Genomic DNA, 15749 nt, shown 5'->3' with positions numbered 1-15749 from the left:
AGTGATGACAAAACTGTCAGTTAAGAAAAATAATATTTCTATTAATAACTAGCATTCATTCAACAACAAGGATATTTCTATTAATAAATACACATGATTCCCAAAGGTAATATACTTACTTGCCAACTATTGATGCACATAACATCTGTATAGTGTTCCATCCATTTTTGGATATTCAAACAGGCCCTAGAGTCACCATTAGGATCACCACTCGGTTTGGGCCATGGCCCTGCACCTAAGGCATAGAGCTCTGGGTTAACACGTCCAACACTGCAAAAATAATAGCATCAGTTGATAAACAGTGCTGAGTCAGGAAACGTATTTAAACTGATGTAGCGTTTATATCTAACAAACTGTAGAATGCAATAACCGGATCAATCATTACAACAAACTTACAAATTAGTTTGGATTTTAGAAACCCTCGATATATTCTTCAGTATAGGTATATGGAAATGAAAATATAAATTAAAATTTATCTTTTGTTCGTCCAGTCACTTGTAGGAGACAAGAGTCAGTAGTTGATGTAGAGTTTCTGTTTGAATGAAAAGAAACATAGATGGACACAATTCTGGGGATGGAATGAAATATATAGGTAGACGAAATATATAGGTAGACACCTTCATGACACCAGATTTTCCATGTGGATGTGAACTTTAGCAATTATCTCAAATAGAAAAATTAACTTCAAAATTTTACCATTACAAATCAAGCAGTCTATTCATTCATATTCTACATGATAAAGTATAGTGAAAATAGATGTACAGTAATCCACATATTGCTTAGTCAAAAACTCTTGAATGATAATGATCTATATTATATTGCACAGGTGATGCATCCAGTATGTTTCACTGACAGCAGGGAGCAAGAGCAGTGCTGCTCCTCAAATCTTCTCCTGAAGCGTGCTCGAAGCGAGAGCGACAAGGGAGCGCACTCCCAAATTCACTCCCACAGGGGGCAAATTTTGGAGCATGCTCCCGCAAAAAAAACAAAAAATCGTTCGCTGGCATTTTCGCAAAAAAAAATCACAAAGATTTTCCAAACGCAATTTTTTTTCAAAGAAACAAGAGTTTTGAGTGGGGCAGCCTAATATTCAAGCCTATGACCCTAGTATTGATATGCAATTCATGGTAATGTTAAATTCTTTAAGTAAAAGTGACACTTTTACTTAAATTTTTAACATTACCATGAAATGACTCAGGATGTTTGAGAGTGGTTCTGACCTCATTGGATTTCATATGGAGAAAGTGAATTTTAAATCTCACTAGAAATCCAGCAGACTTATAAGTTTTTCAGGTTTGGGTGGATTGCAATGTTTTCATTGGATCTTGTCATGTACTAAGGTATAGAACTCGTATTTAAACAAAAGCACCAAGTCCTCTATGTACCTTGAAGTTAGTGACATTGGTTGTCGAACTCCTCTATCATGACCCTACTAAAAATGTACCCATAACTCAAACAAAATCTTGACTTTACATGCTATGTTTTTTCTATCTTATGTTAATGCCTAGATGGTGACATTAAGGACAAAGATCCCAAAATAGGCAATGATTTTGATGATATGTAGGTATTTGTTGTAGCATGATTTTTTTGGATGCTAGAGGCCATCTAGAGCCTATTTGTTGATGCATTTTTGGTTCAAAGATGGATTGCACTCAATGCTATTTTGGTTATGTGCACCCTTACATGCTATATAAATGAGAACTTGTAACTTGTGGACATGTGCTTGATGAAGATTATAACTTCTATATGAATGATGTAATATGGTTTAATCCATGTTTTTATGCTTTTTATATCTGATTCATCATTCTACATGCTTTTGTTGACATATATGCATCAAAATATATAAAAATATATATTATATAAAAAATTCACCCCCAACCCAGGAGCTTTTGAAAATGCCACTCCCCACTTTCATTTCAGCTCCCAAGTAGCCTTGAGAAAGAGGACAACAGGCAAGATTCCTCCCAATAAAGGATGTTATAGATATTTCCCAAGGAAAATGAGGTGTTTGGGGATCATCCCCATTGTCACAAGAAAACAACCAATCTCCCTAAGATATCCTCCTAGGAATGTTTGGGCATCCCCTGTCAAAACCAACACCTTGTTGGCACCAGTTTGGTCAAAATTTAATTTAACAACAACAACAAAAACACAAAAGAAAATATAGATGACTCCTTAACTCACTAAACCTTACAGAGTAATCACCTATGTTGCACAGGGACACGTCCCCCGCCATAATTCAGACGTTTCCTCTATTCTAGCAATCCAGGTACTTTGGAACTCGTTGAAAACGTTCCAAATTTGTCGGGGACTCCATTGGGGACTTGGGGACTTCAAGGTCGTCCCCTAACCATCCCTTGAAGAATCGGGGACTTTTGGGGACTTCCAAAACGTCCCTTGATAAATCGGGGACTTCTGGACGTCCCTAGTTTCAATTTACAACTTAAAAAAATTAAATTTTTTCATTTTTTTATAAAAAATCAAAACTTAATTAAAAATTGTAAATAAAAAAAATTTAAAATTACAACGTTTACCTACCCTAGCGCATACATAAGTTCACAAACGTAAAACATAACCTACATAAATTTTTGATTTCATTTACCATTCACCCGATAGAGAGAGTTCCAAGCTTCTTGCAGGCGGGTTTTCTTCATGCACGTAAGAGGGTTTCCTTCACGACGGGCAGATAGTTCTCAGTGTTTCACACAAGGTTTCGAGAAGGCTTCACGACAAGGGTTCACGCCCACCTGGACGCAGGCTTTATGCCCAGCAACGAGCAACCTTCACGCCTACCAGTGAGCAGCTAAACACAGTTTTGCGTTTTTGGTTACCGAGCAGCGAGGAAGGCAAGCCAAAAGCCAGAAGTCGAGCTAGAAAGACGCAGGTTAGAAGGCTGCAAAAATTTGAACTTTATTTTGTGATTTATCTATCATCACTAGAACCCATAAATGATATAAAAAAAGGAGTGTTTTTATTTTTTAATCAGAGTTTTCAGTTTCTTGCTTGGAGCTATCAAAAAACTTGGAGCAACAGTGCGTTTTTGGTTGCCAAGTAAGTTTAAAATTTTTTATTTTTTTTTTTAACCAGTAGTATGGTCTGATATTTTTAATTTTTTTCCTTAAAATTTTAAAACAAATCTATTGTATTTTTAAATTTCAGACCTCACCTCTAAAAACAAATCAAATGGACAGCAATACTTCAGCAATTGCTCAACCTAAGGGTGAAACATTAGCAAGGGCAACAAAAAATTTTGTTTTAATCAACACAAAGAAACCCTTGCTTCAGTTTGTCAAAAAAACACCAAGAATAAAAAGAAAAACCGTGGTGGTTCAGAGGAGTGGGCATGCAACCTTTGTGGTCATAATTTCAAAGGAAGCTACACTAGGGTTTACCATCATCTTTTGTCTATTCTTGGAGATGGAGTAAAGGCATGCACTTGTCCATTGGAAAAGAGAATTGAACTTACTAAGCTTCACATGGCTGCCATAGGTGGCATTGTAGAGATGGAGGAAGACAACTCTATTGTCTTCAAAAAACCAAAAATTTTAAGCATAGAAGAGTACTCTCAAAGAGAAATCATGAAAAACATTCAACTGATTTAGATTCCAGTAAATCTAGTTCATGAGAAAAATCGGTTACCCGATTCCTACTGCAGTAACTGATGTTAATTCTTCTAATTGTTAATTCGATTAAACAATTTACTTGCTGTGTGCTATGGCAAATATCGAATTAAATACAATGCAGCCTACACAAATAAAACTGCGGAAACTAAATACAACACAGGAGAGAAATAATCATTGCACACATCTACATAGTTATTTTTGGAGAAATGTCCCCGGAAAAGCCCAGTGTGGTAAAATCGGTGCAGCAGTTGAGGGTTTTTATTATAAGCAGTAGCAAATCTGAGTACAATTCATTAGATGCCCAACTGGCTATCCGATACAGAGAATAAACTGGCAAAAAGGTTAGTGAGAGAAATCTCACACTGTTCTGGGAGATTCGACTATGATTAGGGGCTTGCTGACTAGCCCCACGTTGCCTCTACGTAGCTTCTACGTCAACCCTAAGCAAAACTGCATCACTCTGGTTGGGCTTTGCGTCAATCCCTCTCTGACCTCCTACTGTCTGGAAATTCGACCTCCTGGCCTTCCGATCTCACACCCCGGTTTCTGGCACTGAATCTCGTCTCTCCTAGCTAGAATTCGAACTCCCTCTGAAGCTCTGCGCTGCCTCACTGAACTGCTCTCTGCCTTCTCTGCCTTGCACTATCCAGTCTAGGAAAACTTCCCTCTGAACACTATCCCTGCCCCTCACTGCAAGAAATCACTTTGAATCTCTCTCTGGCAACTGTTGCGCTGCTCTCTTCAGAAATTCGATCTCTGATCTCTTACTCGATGTGTTTTCCAAATTCCCATCAAATTCCTTCTGATAATCCTCCAATTTAGTAATCAATGGCCCAGATTAGATTCTAATCAATGGCTCAGATACTTTGGACTCGATCTCCGTCTTCTTCTAGAAGTTTCACCCTCGGTTTGATTAATTATTTTAATTTCCTAAGTTTAGACTTAGGCACCCATTAAAAATAATTAATTATTTTAATAAAATTGTCTCCAGGTGGAATTTCCCAAAACGATTTCTTAGTATTGTGGAATACATGAGTCCAAGCCTCCCTGCAAATTTTGAGGCTTCGAGCACATCCGATGCTACCAAAAATCAACTCTCCCTCTTAGCGAGGAATGTGCTCTAGTAATGCAACCTGCTGAAGCATCGCACTTCTTTGTAACATCTCCCTTTGTGATGTTGATCTCTGACATCGCTGCCCACCAAATACTGCGCAAATGTTGCATTTGTACTGCTACTGACCCTACCACTGCCAACATTGCATCTGTATTGCAACCCTCATAAGTTCTGCATCTGTGTTGATGTTGGCACTACCACCGCCAACACTACATCTGCACTGCAACCTTCTCCAACTGTTGTTGCTACTGCATCAGCAACAGAAAAGCATCCAAAATTATTGAACAGGTGTTCAGCATGATGCATTTGTTGTTGGAGTTCTGACTGCTGCTAGTCTCTGCACTGACCCTCTAAAGCCTCTACGTTGTTGCTAACTTTGCACTGTGCTAACTGCACTGCTACCAACTCTGCTCTGCGTTGCTTAGTCTCTGGCACTCCTAACCACTGCAACTGTCACTACGGCACTCCTCGGCATCAACAAACACTAGTCCATCCTGCCACTTCTGATCTGGGCTCCCGTAGCAAAGTATTGATCCAAGAGGTGGACTCCTCAAGGATCTTGCCCATTTGTAATTCTTTCGAACTAAAGTTCTAGATCACCCCACCTCTCCCTTGGAGGTATCTAGGCAACCATGGCAAACTCTTCATCCTCGATCTTTGTGAATGCAGCCTTCGAATCATGCTTCTCGTCCTTGTCGTTCTTTTCGAGAGGACATTGTGTAGCGTAGTGACCAAGTTCACCACACCGGAAGCACTTGATCTTCGAAACATCTTTCTTCTTCTTCCGCTACTCCTGTTTCCACTTAGATGCTTGGGTTGCATTCTCTTCCTCCTCCTTTGGCTTCATCCCATTGTTGTTGTTGCTACTATCAAGCTTGCACTTGACTAAGTCTCTCCTCATCTCTTCCTGCTGAAGAGCGGCCCACATTCCTTCCCAATCTGGCAATCTCTCTCTGTCCAGGATACTCTGGACAAACACTTGCCACTCTTCTGAGACTGAGTTCAGGGCCAACCTCACCATCTCGATAGGTTGAGGTGTTGACCCCACAGCTGCCAATGAGTCTCGGATCTCCTGAAGCTTCGTAAGGAACGAATCAATGCGTTCCCCCTTTTGCATCTATGTGGATCTCATCTTCTGCTCCAAGTACATATTCCGCTGCTCAGAAGATCCTTCATATAACGTGGCCAATGCTTCCCACATGTGTCGAGCAGTATCCTTGCCGACAATGTGACACACTACATGATCCCTCACTCCGTCGAGGATCAACCTTGTGGCCTTCACCATCTCAGCCTTGTACTTCTTGAGTGGATCTGGATCCGCGGGTACAGCTACCACACTGTCGACATAGGTTTTGAGATCGTGCTCATCCAGAAGGCATGAGATCCTTGCCTTCCAGATCACATAGTTGGATGCACCTTCCAACCGATTTATCCTGATCTCTTAACCCACTAGCTACCATCTCTACCAACGAAATGTCGAACTGCCTCCTCTCAGTGTTGACACTTTGTATCAAGTTGGAGGAAATCCATTGGGAGCCCTGTCTTGCGACACATCTCTACAATCTGAACTATGGCACCGGAGGTTTGCCCATCTTCATTATAAGGCCCTACCCGACATGAGACAGATGGTGACAGGTATGCCCAAGTTCAAAGTAGAGCATGAAGGTGTACGTCCGGGATGTGTCGAAGGAAAACTTACAAGGGGAGCATTCCCCTCAAGTAATAGCAAGACCACAGATATATTGCAATTGATCCACTCCGACATATCTGGTATGATGCTCGTAAACTCTTTGGGAGGATACTTATATTATCTCACCTTTACAAATGATTATTCTCACAAGACCTGGATCTACTTCTCAAAGAAGAAGGATGAAGTGTTCACCTGGTTCTGACACTTCAAAGCCTTGATCGAAAACCAATCCGAGAAGAAAATCAAGATATTGAGGACTGAGAATGGGACGGAGTACGAATCAAATGAATTCCAAGATTATTGCAGAGAAGCTGGGGCATTAAGAGGGAGACTACAATGCCATACACTCCTGAGCATAATGGTGTGGCTGAAAGGAAGAATCACTCTATTGTAAAAGCAGTTTATGCCATGCTTCATGATCAAGGCCTTCCGAAGTTCCTATGGGATGAAGCTGCAAATACCATCGTGTATGTTCAAAACTGATACCCTCATTAAGCATTGGACTCCAAGACTCCTGAAGAAATGTTCACTAGTAAGAAACACGATGTCTCTCATTTTAGAATTTTTGGAAGCCCCGTATATTTTCATGTGTCGAAAGAGAAAAGAAGCAAATTGGGTGCATCTGGGAAGAAAGGAATCTTTGTGGGCTATAGCGAAAATTCTAAGGGATATAGAATTGATGTGGTTGTTCAAAAGGAATTTGAGATAAGTCATGATGTCACCTTCGACGAAGATATGGCCCTCAGAAAGATCAACAACCTTCCTATCCTAAGGAAGGACAAAGAAGTTGACACCGGAAATCAGGGTGCAAAAGAAGACGAAACGATCCTTGATGTTGATGAACCTATGGATCCTATTGATCCTCCTCCTCATGAGCCCTCCTCCTCCAAAAGGAGACCCTCGTGGCTTAGGGAGACTCTCGAAGATGCCGAGAGACACATTGCACCAAGGGGGACTTTCCGTGAAAGCAAGAAGTCGAACATGTATCAAGGATATTTGACCGCCATGAGCACTATCATTCAAAATGAGCCTTCATCATTCGAAGAAGTCGTGAAGCATCAAGTATGGAAGGATGCTATGAATGAAGAATACGAATCAATTATGAAGAATGATGTCTGAGATGTGGTCCCTAGACCCCAGGATAAATCGGTTGTCACCTCTAAGTGGCTCTACAAAATCAAGCATGGAGTTGATGGAAGTGCAAACCCTCTCATTCACAAATGCAAGAGGGAGTTGGCTTTTGAATTTGACATGAAGGACCTAGGACCGATGCACTATTTCCTAGGGTTGGAAGTCTGCCAAAAGCCAAGTGAAATTTTCCTCTCTCAAGGAAAATATGTTGTGAAGATACTGGAAAGATTTGGGATGGTGGACTGCAAGCCTGTGACTACTCTGATGGAACTTAACTTTAAGAAGTAATGTGGTAGTGCTACTAGAGCTGAATTGGGAAGTGCTTCTGAGTATCGTCAACTCATAGGAGCACCGATGTTCTTGGTGAACTCCCATCCAGACATATGTTTTGCAGTTAACACATTGAGCCAATATATGGTCGAGCCTCATCATATACATTGGATTGGTGCCAAGAATCTTCTGAGATATCTTCGGGCACAATCACTCATGGACTGAGATACATTGCCAGAGATGTGAGGCTGCATGGTTATTCTGATGTTGATTGGGCTAGCAGTGTGGTGGATCATAAGAGCACTTCTGGATGTTGTTTTTCTTTGGGTTCTGCTTCGATATCCTGGATGAGCAAGAAGCAGAAATCAATTGCCTTGAGCACCAATAAGGCCGAATACATAGCTGCTAGTATGGCCTCCTGTGAAGCTATCTGGTTGAGGAAGCTCTTCAGTGAGCTGTTTGGGCATGTGTTGGATACCACCGTGATCCTCTGCAACAACCAGAGTGGGATCCGATCATCAGAGAATCCTGTGTTTCATGATCGCTCCAAGCATATAGATATCAGGTACCACTTTATCCGGGATATGGTACAAAGAGGAGCAATAAGGATCCATCACATTGGGACTGATAAGCAAGTCGCCAATATTCTAACAAAGCCCCTGGGGAAGGTCAAGTTCTTGGCCTTCCAAGAACAACTTTGAGTCGTGGAAAGACCCTCTTATGAGGGTCCTATATGAGATGGGCATTGAGCTCTGCGAGCTCCGGGGGGCTTGCGATACTTCTTGGTGCGATGAGCAACCATAGGGAGAATGGTTCAGCCTTCCCCTAGTGGTTTGTTGTGTACAGGGTGAGTGGTTCAGCCTTCCCCTGCGATACCCCTTGGCGACATGTACGCAGGATGAGTGGTTCATCCTTCTCCTGCTGAGACATCCTACCCATGCAGTCTAGGACTCATGGGAAGTACCTCTCATCCAGCCATTGAGTAGGGAAATGAGGATAGGGACCATAGTACTACCGATGGACGCATCGTGTACTACTGTACTCCCTATGCTAAGATGATCTAGGATCAATTGGAACTGACTATGGGTCTGTAAGAGTGGTATGAGACACTCTCTTTTGATTATAACTGACTTCGGGTTAGTAAGAGTGGTATGACACACTCTCTTTTGATACGCACTGACTTCGAGTCAGTAAAAAATGGTATGATACATTCTCCATCACTCCTTCTTCTTCATAGTTCAACAGAGCAGACCCGACCAGAGCAGTGCATTGATGGCAAAGATAGTATAGATTGGCAAATAGATTAGCAAATGGAGTTCTTCCTAGTTGAGAGGGAGTGTTAAAACTGGCAACTAGGGTCAAACTCCACATGGGTCATCTTATTATGACAGTTGATATTTTTCTTGGATTCCTTTTTCCGAGAGGTATAGGATTGATCTAAAGATCATCCGATTCTGACATGTACAAATGAAGTTATAAATTTATTTTGATTATGGTCAAATTGTCAAGGTCGGCCAGCAAACTTATGTAGGCTTAGAAGCCCAACAGTGACATTTATTCATCCTCAACATTGCATACAAATAGAAGGTGACTGAGCCTCATTTGGACACACTCATCTTCGCACTTCTCTCTCTCTCTCCTCATTGATTGGGTGCGTATTTCTGGGCCTCTCTCTCTCCACACGTCTGAAATTTCAGGAGAGTGAAATTTCAGGAGGGCGAAATTTCAGGAGACCAAATTTCTAGATAGTTTGACCAAGCGTTGACCAGCATACATTGACCTCCTTTCACTGCGTTTTTGTGAAGGCTATTTCTGTTTGGGCAGGCCACATTTCTGGGACATTTCTGGGCACAGAAATCGAGGCTAAAAGTTCACTGTTGACCAGTGTTAACTGCAGCTAGAGCTGACTGCAAGTGGGCTGTTTGACCAGACTTTGACTGGGCTGAATTTGATTGTTTTGTGGGTTGTTTTATCTTGTTGTTTGGAGGTTGAAGTTGACCGATTTGCTGAGGGTCAAATCTGCCTTGTTGACCAGCGTTGACTTTTCTGGTTAGGGCTCTTTTGCTGCTATTATAAATTATCGGATTTGTAAATTGTACTCTCTCTCTGCTGAACTATTGAAGACTAAAAGAAGATTTGATCAAGGGTTTCCCCACATTGGGGTTTGTCCCTGGCTAGTGCCACATCTTGTGTCCTCTTGTCTTGGCTTGTCTTCTAATGTTTATGTTTATGTTCTATCTGCATTTTACTATCATGTTGATGTGATTTGTAATCTAAATATTGATACTGGGCTAATAAAGAAATTGAAGTGAAATTGCTCTAAAGCATAGAACATACCATTGTTGCCTAAAATTAACACTTGCACTCTCCGGTTCAGGAAAACTTCCCTTTGGATACTATCACTGCCCCTCACTGCAAGAAATCACTTTGAATCTCTCTCTGGCAACTGTTGTGTTGCTCTCTTCAAAAATTTGATCTCTAATCTCTTACTCGATGTGTTTTCCAAATGCCCATCTAATTCCTTATAGTCCTCCAGTTGAGTAATCAACGGCCCAGATTAGATTCTAATCAATGGCTCAAATCATTTAGACTCTATCTTCGTCTTCTTCTAGAAGTTTCATCCTCATTTTGATTAATACCCTTTAATTATTTTAATTTCCTAAGTTTAAACTTAGGCACCCATTAAAAATAATTAATTATTTTAATAAAACTATCTCCGGCTGGAATTTCCCAAAACGATATCTAGGTATTGTGGAATACAAGTGTCCAAGCCTCCCTGCAAATTTTGAGGCTTAGAGCACATCCAATGCTACCAGAAATCAACAGTTCAAGTAAGAAAGGCAAAGTTGTTGTGGCAGAGTGGTTCAATGTGCAACGCAAGAATAAGGCAGAGGATGCAGTGGTTGAATTTTTCTTTGCCAATGGAATATCATTTAATGTCACCCGTTCCCCTCAGTACAAAGAGATGATAAAGAAAGTCATTGTTGTTGATCCATCATTTCAGCCCCTAGTTACAATAAATTGAGGACAACATTGTTAGATAGAGGGGTCACAAAGATGCAGGCAGTGATGGAAGGCCTTAAAAAATCATGGGTTGAATATGGGTGTTCAATCGTCATGGATGGTTGGACAAATATTCAACAAAGACCTTTGTTGAACATCATTGTCACCTCTCCAACTGGACCATATTTCTTAAGGGAAATTGATTGTACCGAAAAGATGAAGGATGCAACCTTTCAGTATGAGGTATTAAAAGATGCAATTGAGGAGATTGGTCCTACAAACATAGTTCAAGTTATCACAGATGTTGCACCAGTTTGTAGGTCTGCAGGGTTGATGATTCAAAGCAGGTACAAGCATCTATTTTGGACTCCTTGTTGTGTGCATGCTTTAAATAATGCACTCAAAGACATTGGTAAAATTTCTTAGATCACCCGCATTATTTTGGATGCAAGAGGTGCAAATGCTCATTTGCAACCACCACGCCTCTCTAGCTACTTGTAGAATTTATGCAAAAAAGGAGTTCTTGAAAGCAGAAGATACAAGGTATGCCACCTACCATCTCCTTCTTGACCTCATGCTAGAGGTGCAACATGCCCTAAAGGTCATTGTTATAAGTTTTGAGTGGTTTGCATGGGAGGAATCCAAAATAGATCAGGGAAAGAAAGTAAAGCAGTTGGTGTTGAATAATGACTAGTGGGTTGATGTGAAATACATTGTCTCATTCACTCCTCCAGTAGTGGAGTTAATCAAGTATGCAAATTCAAATTCCCCTTGCCTTGGGAAAATATATGAGTCAACTGATAGCATGATCGGAAAGACCAAATCCATCATTCATCAAAAGGAGCCCTCTTTGGAGTTATTTAATGAACTCCAATGGTTGATTTATAAGAGATGGAACAGGTTAAACACACCTCTTCATATGGCCGTTTACACACTTGATCCAAAGTGGTATGTGGAGAGGGAAGCCAGAGTTCCACCAATAGATGACCCTGAAGTGAAACAAGACTTTATTGATGTCATAGAAAAGATGTATACATCAAAACAAGCAACCATATTTCAAGAATAGTTTCTTGATTTTGCTTTGCTCAGTAGCCCACTTTCTCTAGAGCCACAAAGAAAGATTTGTTGGGTATGGCACAAAAAAGTCCCAGTGGATGGTGGAGGATGTATGGGGACAAAGCACCAGAAATACGCACTCTTGCTATGTGTTTACTATCTCAGTTTGCTAGTTCTTCAGCTCCAGAAAAAAATTGGTCTACATTTAGTTTTATCCACTCTATTAAGAGGAATAGGCTTACCTCTAAAAGAGTGGAGAAACTAGTTTATGTGCACAGCAGTCTTCGTCTTCTTACAAGGAAAACTCTAAAGTATTTACACAGACCAACAGCACAGTGGGATGTAGATCATAAGGATGCCTCACAGATTGATGATGATGATGATGATAGGCCATCTATCCATACAGGATTGGTTAATGTACCATTAGATGACATTGAGCTGCAGTTGAGAAGCATTGATGATGATGGGAGAGAAGATAGTGAGGCTCAATCATTTTTAGATAGACTTGATGCAGAAGATATGAATCTCTGAGTAGCTTCGGCCTTCATGCTACTATGGATATTGACTCATACTTCGTTTTTTATTGTCTTGAGACATTTTAATTTTTCCATTTGGCAACTACACTAGTGACTATATTATTTTAATTTTTTCCATTTTGGTTCTTGGACTATAGTCTATAATTTATAAATTTATAATCCATGGTTTTCTAGACTCTTAATTTGAGATTTATATTTAAATTTTAATGACTTGTTCATGTTTACAACGTTATTAAATTTTATTACTATTTACTTTTACGCTTTCGCTGCTATTTAAATTTTGAAATGATTCATCATGCATCATAGAATGTGGGTTGTAAGTTGTAACAAACTAATAGTACTTCTTAAGTTATGCAATGATGATGAAATTTGTTTTTGTGATGCACAAAACTCAATGACAATTAGATACTATTAGTATTAGATTTTAGTCTTTAGATTTATCATTTTAGTATTTTATTTTGTAATTTGAATTTCAATATAGTAATAGTTTTAATTTTTATATTTTAATTTATCATTTTGATTCATGTTTATGTTGTATTACTAAATTTTATTTTTTAATAAATATAAAAATTAGTTGTCGCACTTGCCGTCCCCAACCTACCATCCCGTGAAAATTTAGGGGTGCACTCTAGCCGTCTTTTATTTGTGCAGGAAAAAATCCGAAAATTGCAGGTGATCTTTGTGTATTCTGGAGAGAGATCTGAGCCCCAGAGGGCATCTCCATTTTGTTTGCAGGTTGAGGAGATGTTAAATTGGCAACTAGGGCCAAACTCCATGTGGGTCATCTTATTTATGGCAGCTGATATTTTTATTGGATCCCTCTCATCGAGAGGTGTAGGATTGATCTAAAGATCATCCGATTCCGATAATTATTTATGGAGTTATGAATTTATTTGTATTATAAGACTAATTGTCAAGTCAGCGAGCGTCTTATGTAGGCTCGGAAGCCCAATAGTCATGTCCATTCATCATCTACGTTTTAGTATAAATAAGAGAAGACTTGAAGTCATTTTACACACATTCTTCATGTGATCTCCTCCTCTCCACATCTTGGGTATTTGGTGAAGGAGAGACACTAATGAAGATACGTTGAGCTAAGTGTATAATAGTTGCAGATGATGCCAAGAGCAAATGAATAACGTCATCGCAGTGAAGAAAAGTCTCAGCATACCTATGATCTGAAGGAGGTATCTCACATTCTTTCGTGTGAGTATTGGAGCAGATCCGCTCTACAAGATTTATCATATTGGTTGGTACAAATGATAAAGGAATGATGTAGTCTCAGCAGCATAACAGTGACAAGGGTTACATAATAAAGCAGTAATGAGAATCATTGTCTCAACAAATATACAGTGATGACAAAGGTATATTGCAACAGTCCACATAATGATGACTTCAATAAAGAGCTCATTGACATAATGTAATGACTATCTTAGTGCATCAATGAAAGGATAGAGATCACAGCGAGTGGCTCACGTTGATATGAAGCAACAGTGAATATCTTCGTAATAATGGCTTCAATGGTGCTGAAATGAGGAGGATCTCAGCAACGACGGAAAACAGGATTAGAGATCTAGTATATGGATCTCGGTGACATGCAGCGTGACTTGGAGTACAACATGATGTATGAGCAGCACGATGTATGGGCAGCATAGTGATGAGATCATGAGCAGCATGATGGTACTACATGGTAATGTGCGGCAAATGGACGAGATGTAGCACTATGATAGGTGAAGGAGTCACCTTAGAGAATCAATGGTAGCAATGTGTCTTCAACTAATCTCATGCGATATCAAAAGTCAAAGTGTTGACTTCTATTGTAAATGTACTATCTCTCTCACTTTCTCTACTGAATTTTGAAGAACATAAAAGAAGAATTGATCAAGGGTTTCCTCACATTGTGGGGTTTGTCCCTGGCTAGCGCCACATCTTGTGTCCTCTTGTCTTGGCTTGTCTTCTGCGATTTATATTTATGTTCTATCTGTAGTTTACTTTAATGCTGATGTGATTGCTACCTGTGAAAAATTGAAAATTTAAAGAAATTGTTGTCGCATAGAACATACCAAAACTTAACATGGTATCGGAGGTGAGGTGAAGACAATGCCCAAGCAAGAGTGAAAGAGCAATCACGGAAGACAGTTGGGACAGAACAAAAGGATCAATGGGTTCCTCATAATTCACCCAGGGTGAAGTCGAAGTAGAGAATATTATCAGAATGGCACAGCGGAAGTTTCTGATGGCCCATCTAAAGATCACTTCATTGGGAAGTTCGGATCTAAGGGTGGAAGGAAAGGCAGATGCCTTGGTTACAATAAGTTCGGCCATTATGCGAAGGAGTGTCTGAATGGCAGAGACACTTCTCTTGATAAAGATAAACAAATCATTCCAGGGTCAAGGGAATGACAGGTAATACAGTTCATCAAGGAGAAATGGTCGACTCTTCAAAGAAAGCAAGGAACCCCCGACACTTCATCGGATAGATAATCGTGGGATTATACTTGGAGCCGATACCACCTATCCCGGAAAGGGTGTAGGGAATGTTACCCCTAAATTGAATAAGGGTAACTCGATTCATTTACAAAATCTCTTTCATGTACCTGATCGCAAGAAGAACCTGGTGTCCATCTCGGAATGGAAGTCAAAGGTTTCAGGGTGGCACTCATCGATGGAAAGGTACGTAGATTTTTCAAAGATGTTTTTGAGTTCAGGGTTCTATCAAGTTGCAGGAAGTCCACTGGGGACCATGTCCATTGACACAACACCGGAGGTCTGTGTGTCAGATGGTGACAAGGATGCCTGAATTCAAAAAGAGCATGAAGGTACATGTCTGAAATGTACCAAAGGAAAATGTTACAAGGGGACCATTCCCCTCATATAGCAGGTCCACAAGTTTGGAACAACCTGAGGAATTTGAGATTCATGATCGAGAATCTCATGTATACAGGTGGAAGAAAGCCCTCTATGGCTTGAAGCAAAACACCTCAGGCATAGTATGAGAGGATTGATAGCTGTTTGATGAAGCTGAGATTCACTAGGAGTAAAACCGATCCAAACCATTTCTCGAAGGTTGTGGATGATAAACCTATGTCTAATAGGTGCAGACCCTCTCATTTGTAGGGGACAAAGGGAGTTGGATTCCGAATGTGGAAAGATAAACTGCAAGCCTGTGACTATCTCGAGGATAAAAACTTTCAGAAGTTATATGGTAGTGATGTCGGACCAGATTTGGGAAATGCCTCTGAGTTTCATAAACTCATTCGCATATGATGTTCTTAGTGAACCTCCGCCTGGACATATGTTTTGCAGTTAGTATGGTGAGCTCATAT

The 15749-nt window shown here is 40.2% G+C and overlaps 1 protein-coding gene across 2 annotated transcripts in view; it reads right to left on the bottom strand.

Moving 5' to 3' along the window:
* Positions 1-15749, bottom strand: part of LOC149245297 (Alkaline-phosphatase-like family protein) — a 377731-nt gene that overhangs the window by 187024 nt on the left and 174958 nt on the right. For both annotated transcript variants that reach the window (XM_089457751.1, XM_089457752.1), the window contains exon 12: positions 120-270. In XM_089457751.1, the coding sequence (XP_089313877.1) occupies positions 120-270 (151 nt within the window). The remainder of the gene's footprint in view (positions 1-119; positions 271-15749) is intronic.

Source organism: Pinus tabuliformis, chromosome 7 (assembly GCF_031772625.1).
Source record: "Pinus tabuliformis cultivar Carrire ecotype Pingquan chromosome 7, CPIR1, whole genome shotgun sequence".
Taxonomy (NCBI): Eukaryota; Viridiplantae; Streptophyta; class Pinopsida; order Pinales; family Pinaceae; genus Pinus; species Pinus tabuliformis.
Note: the sequence above shows the minus strand (reverse complement) of the source record. Positions and strands in the feature narration are given on the sequence as shown.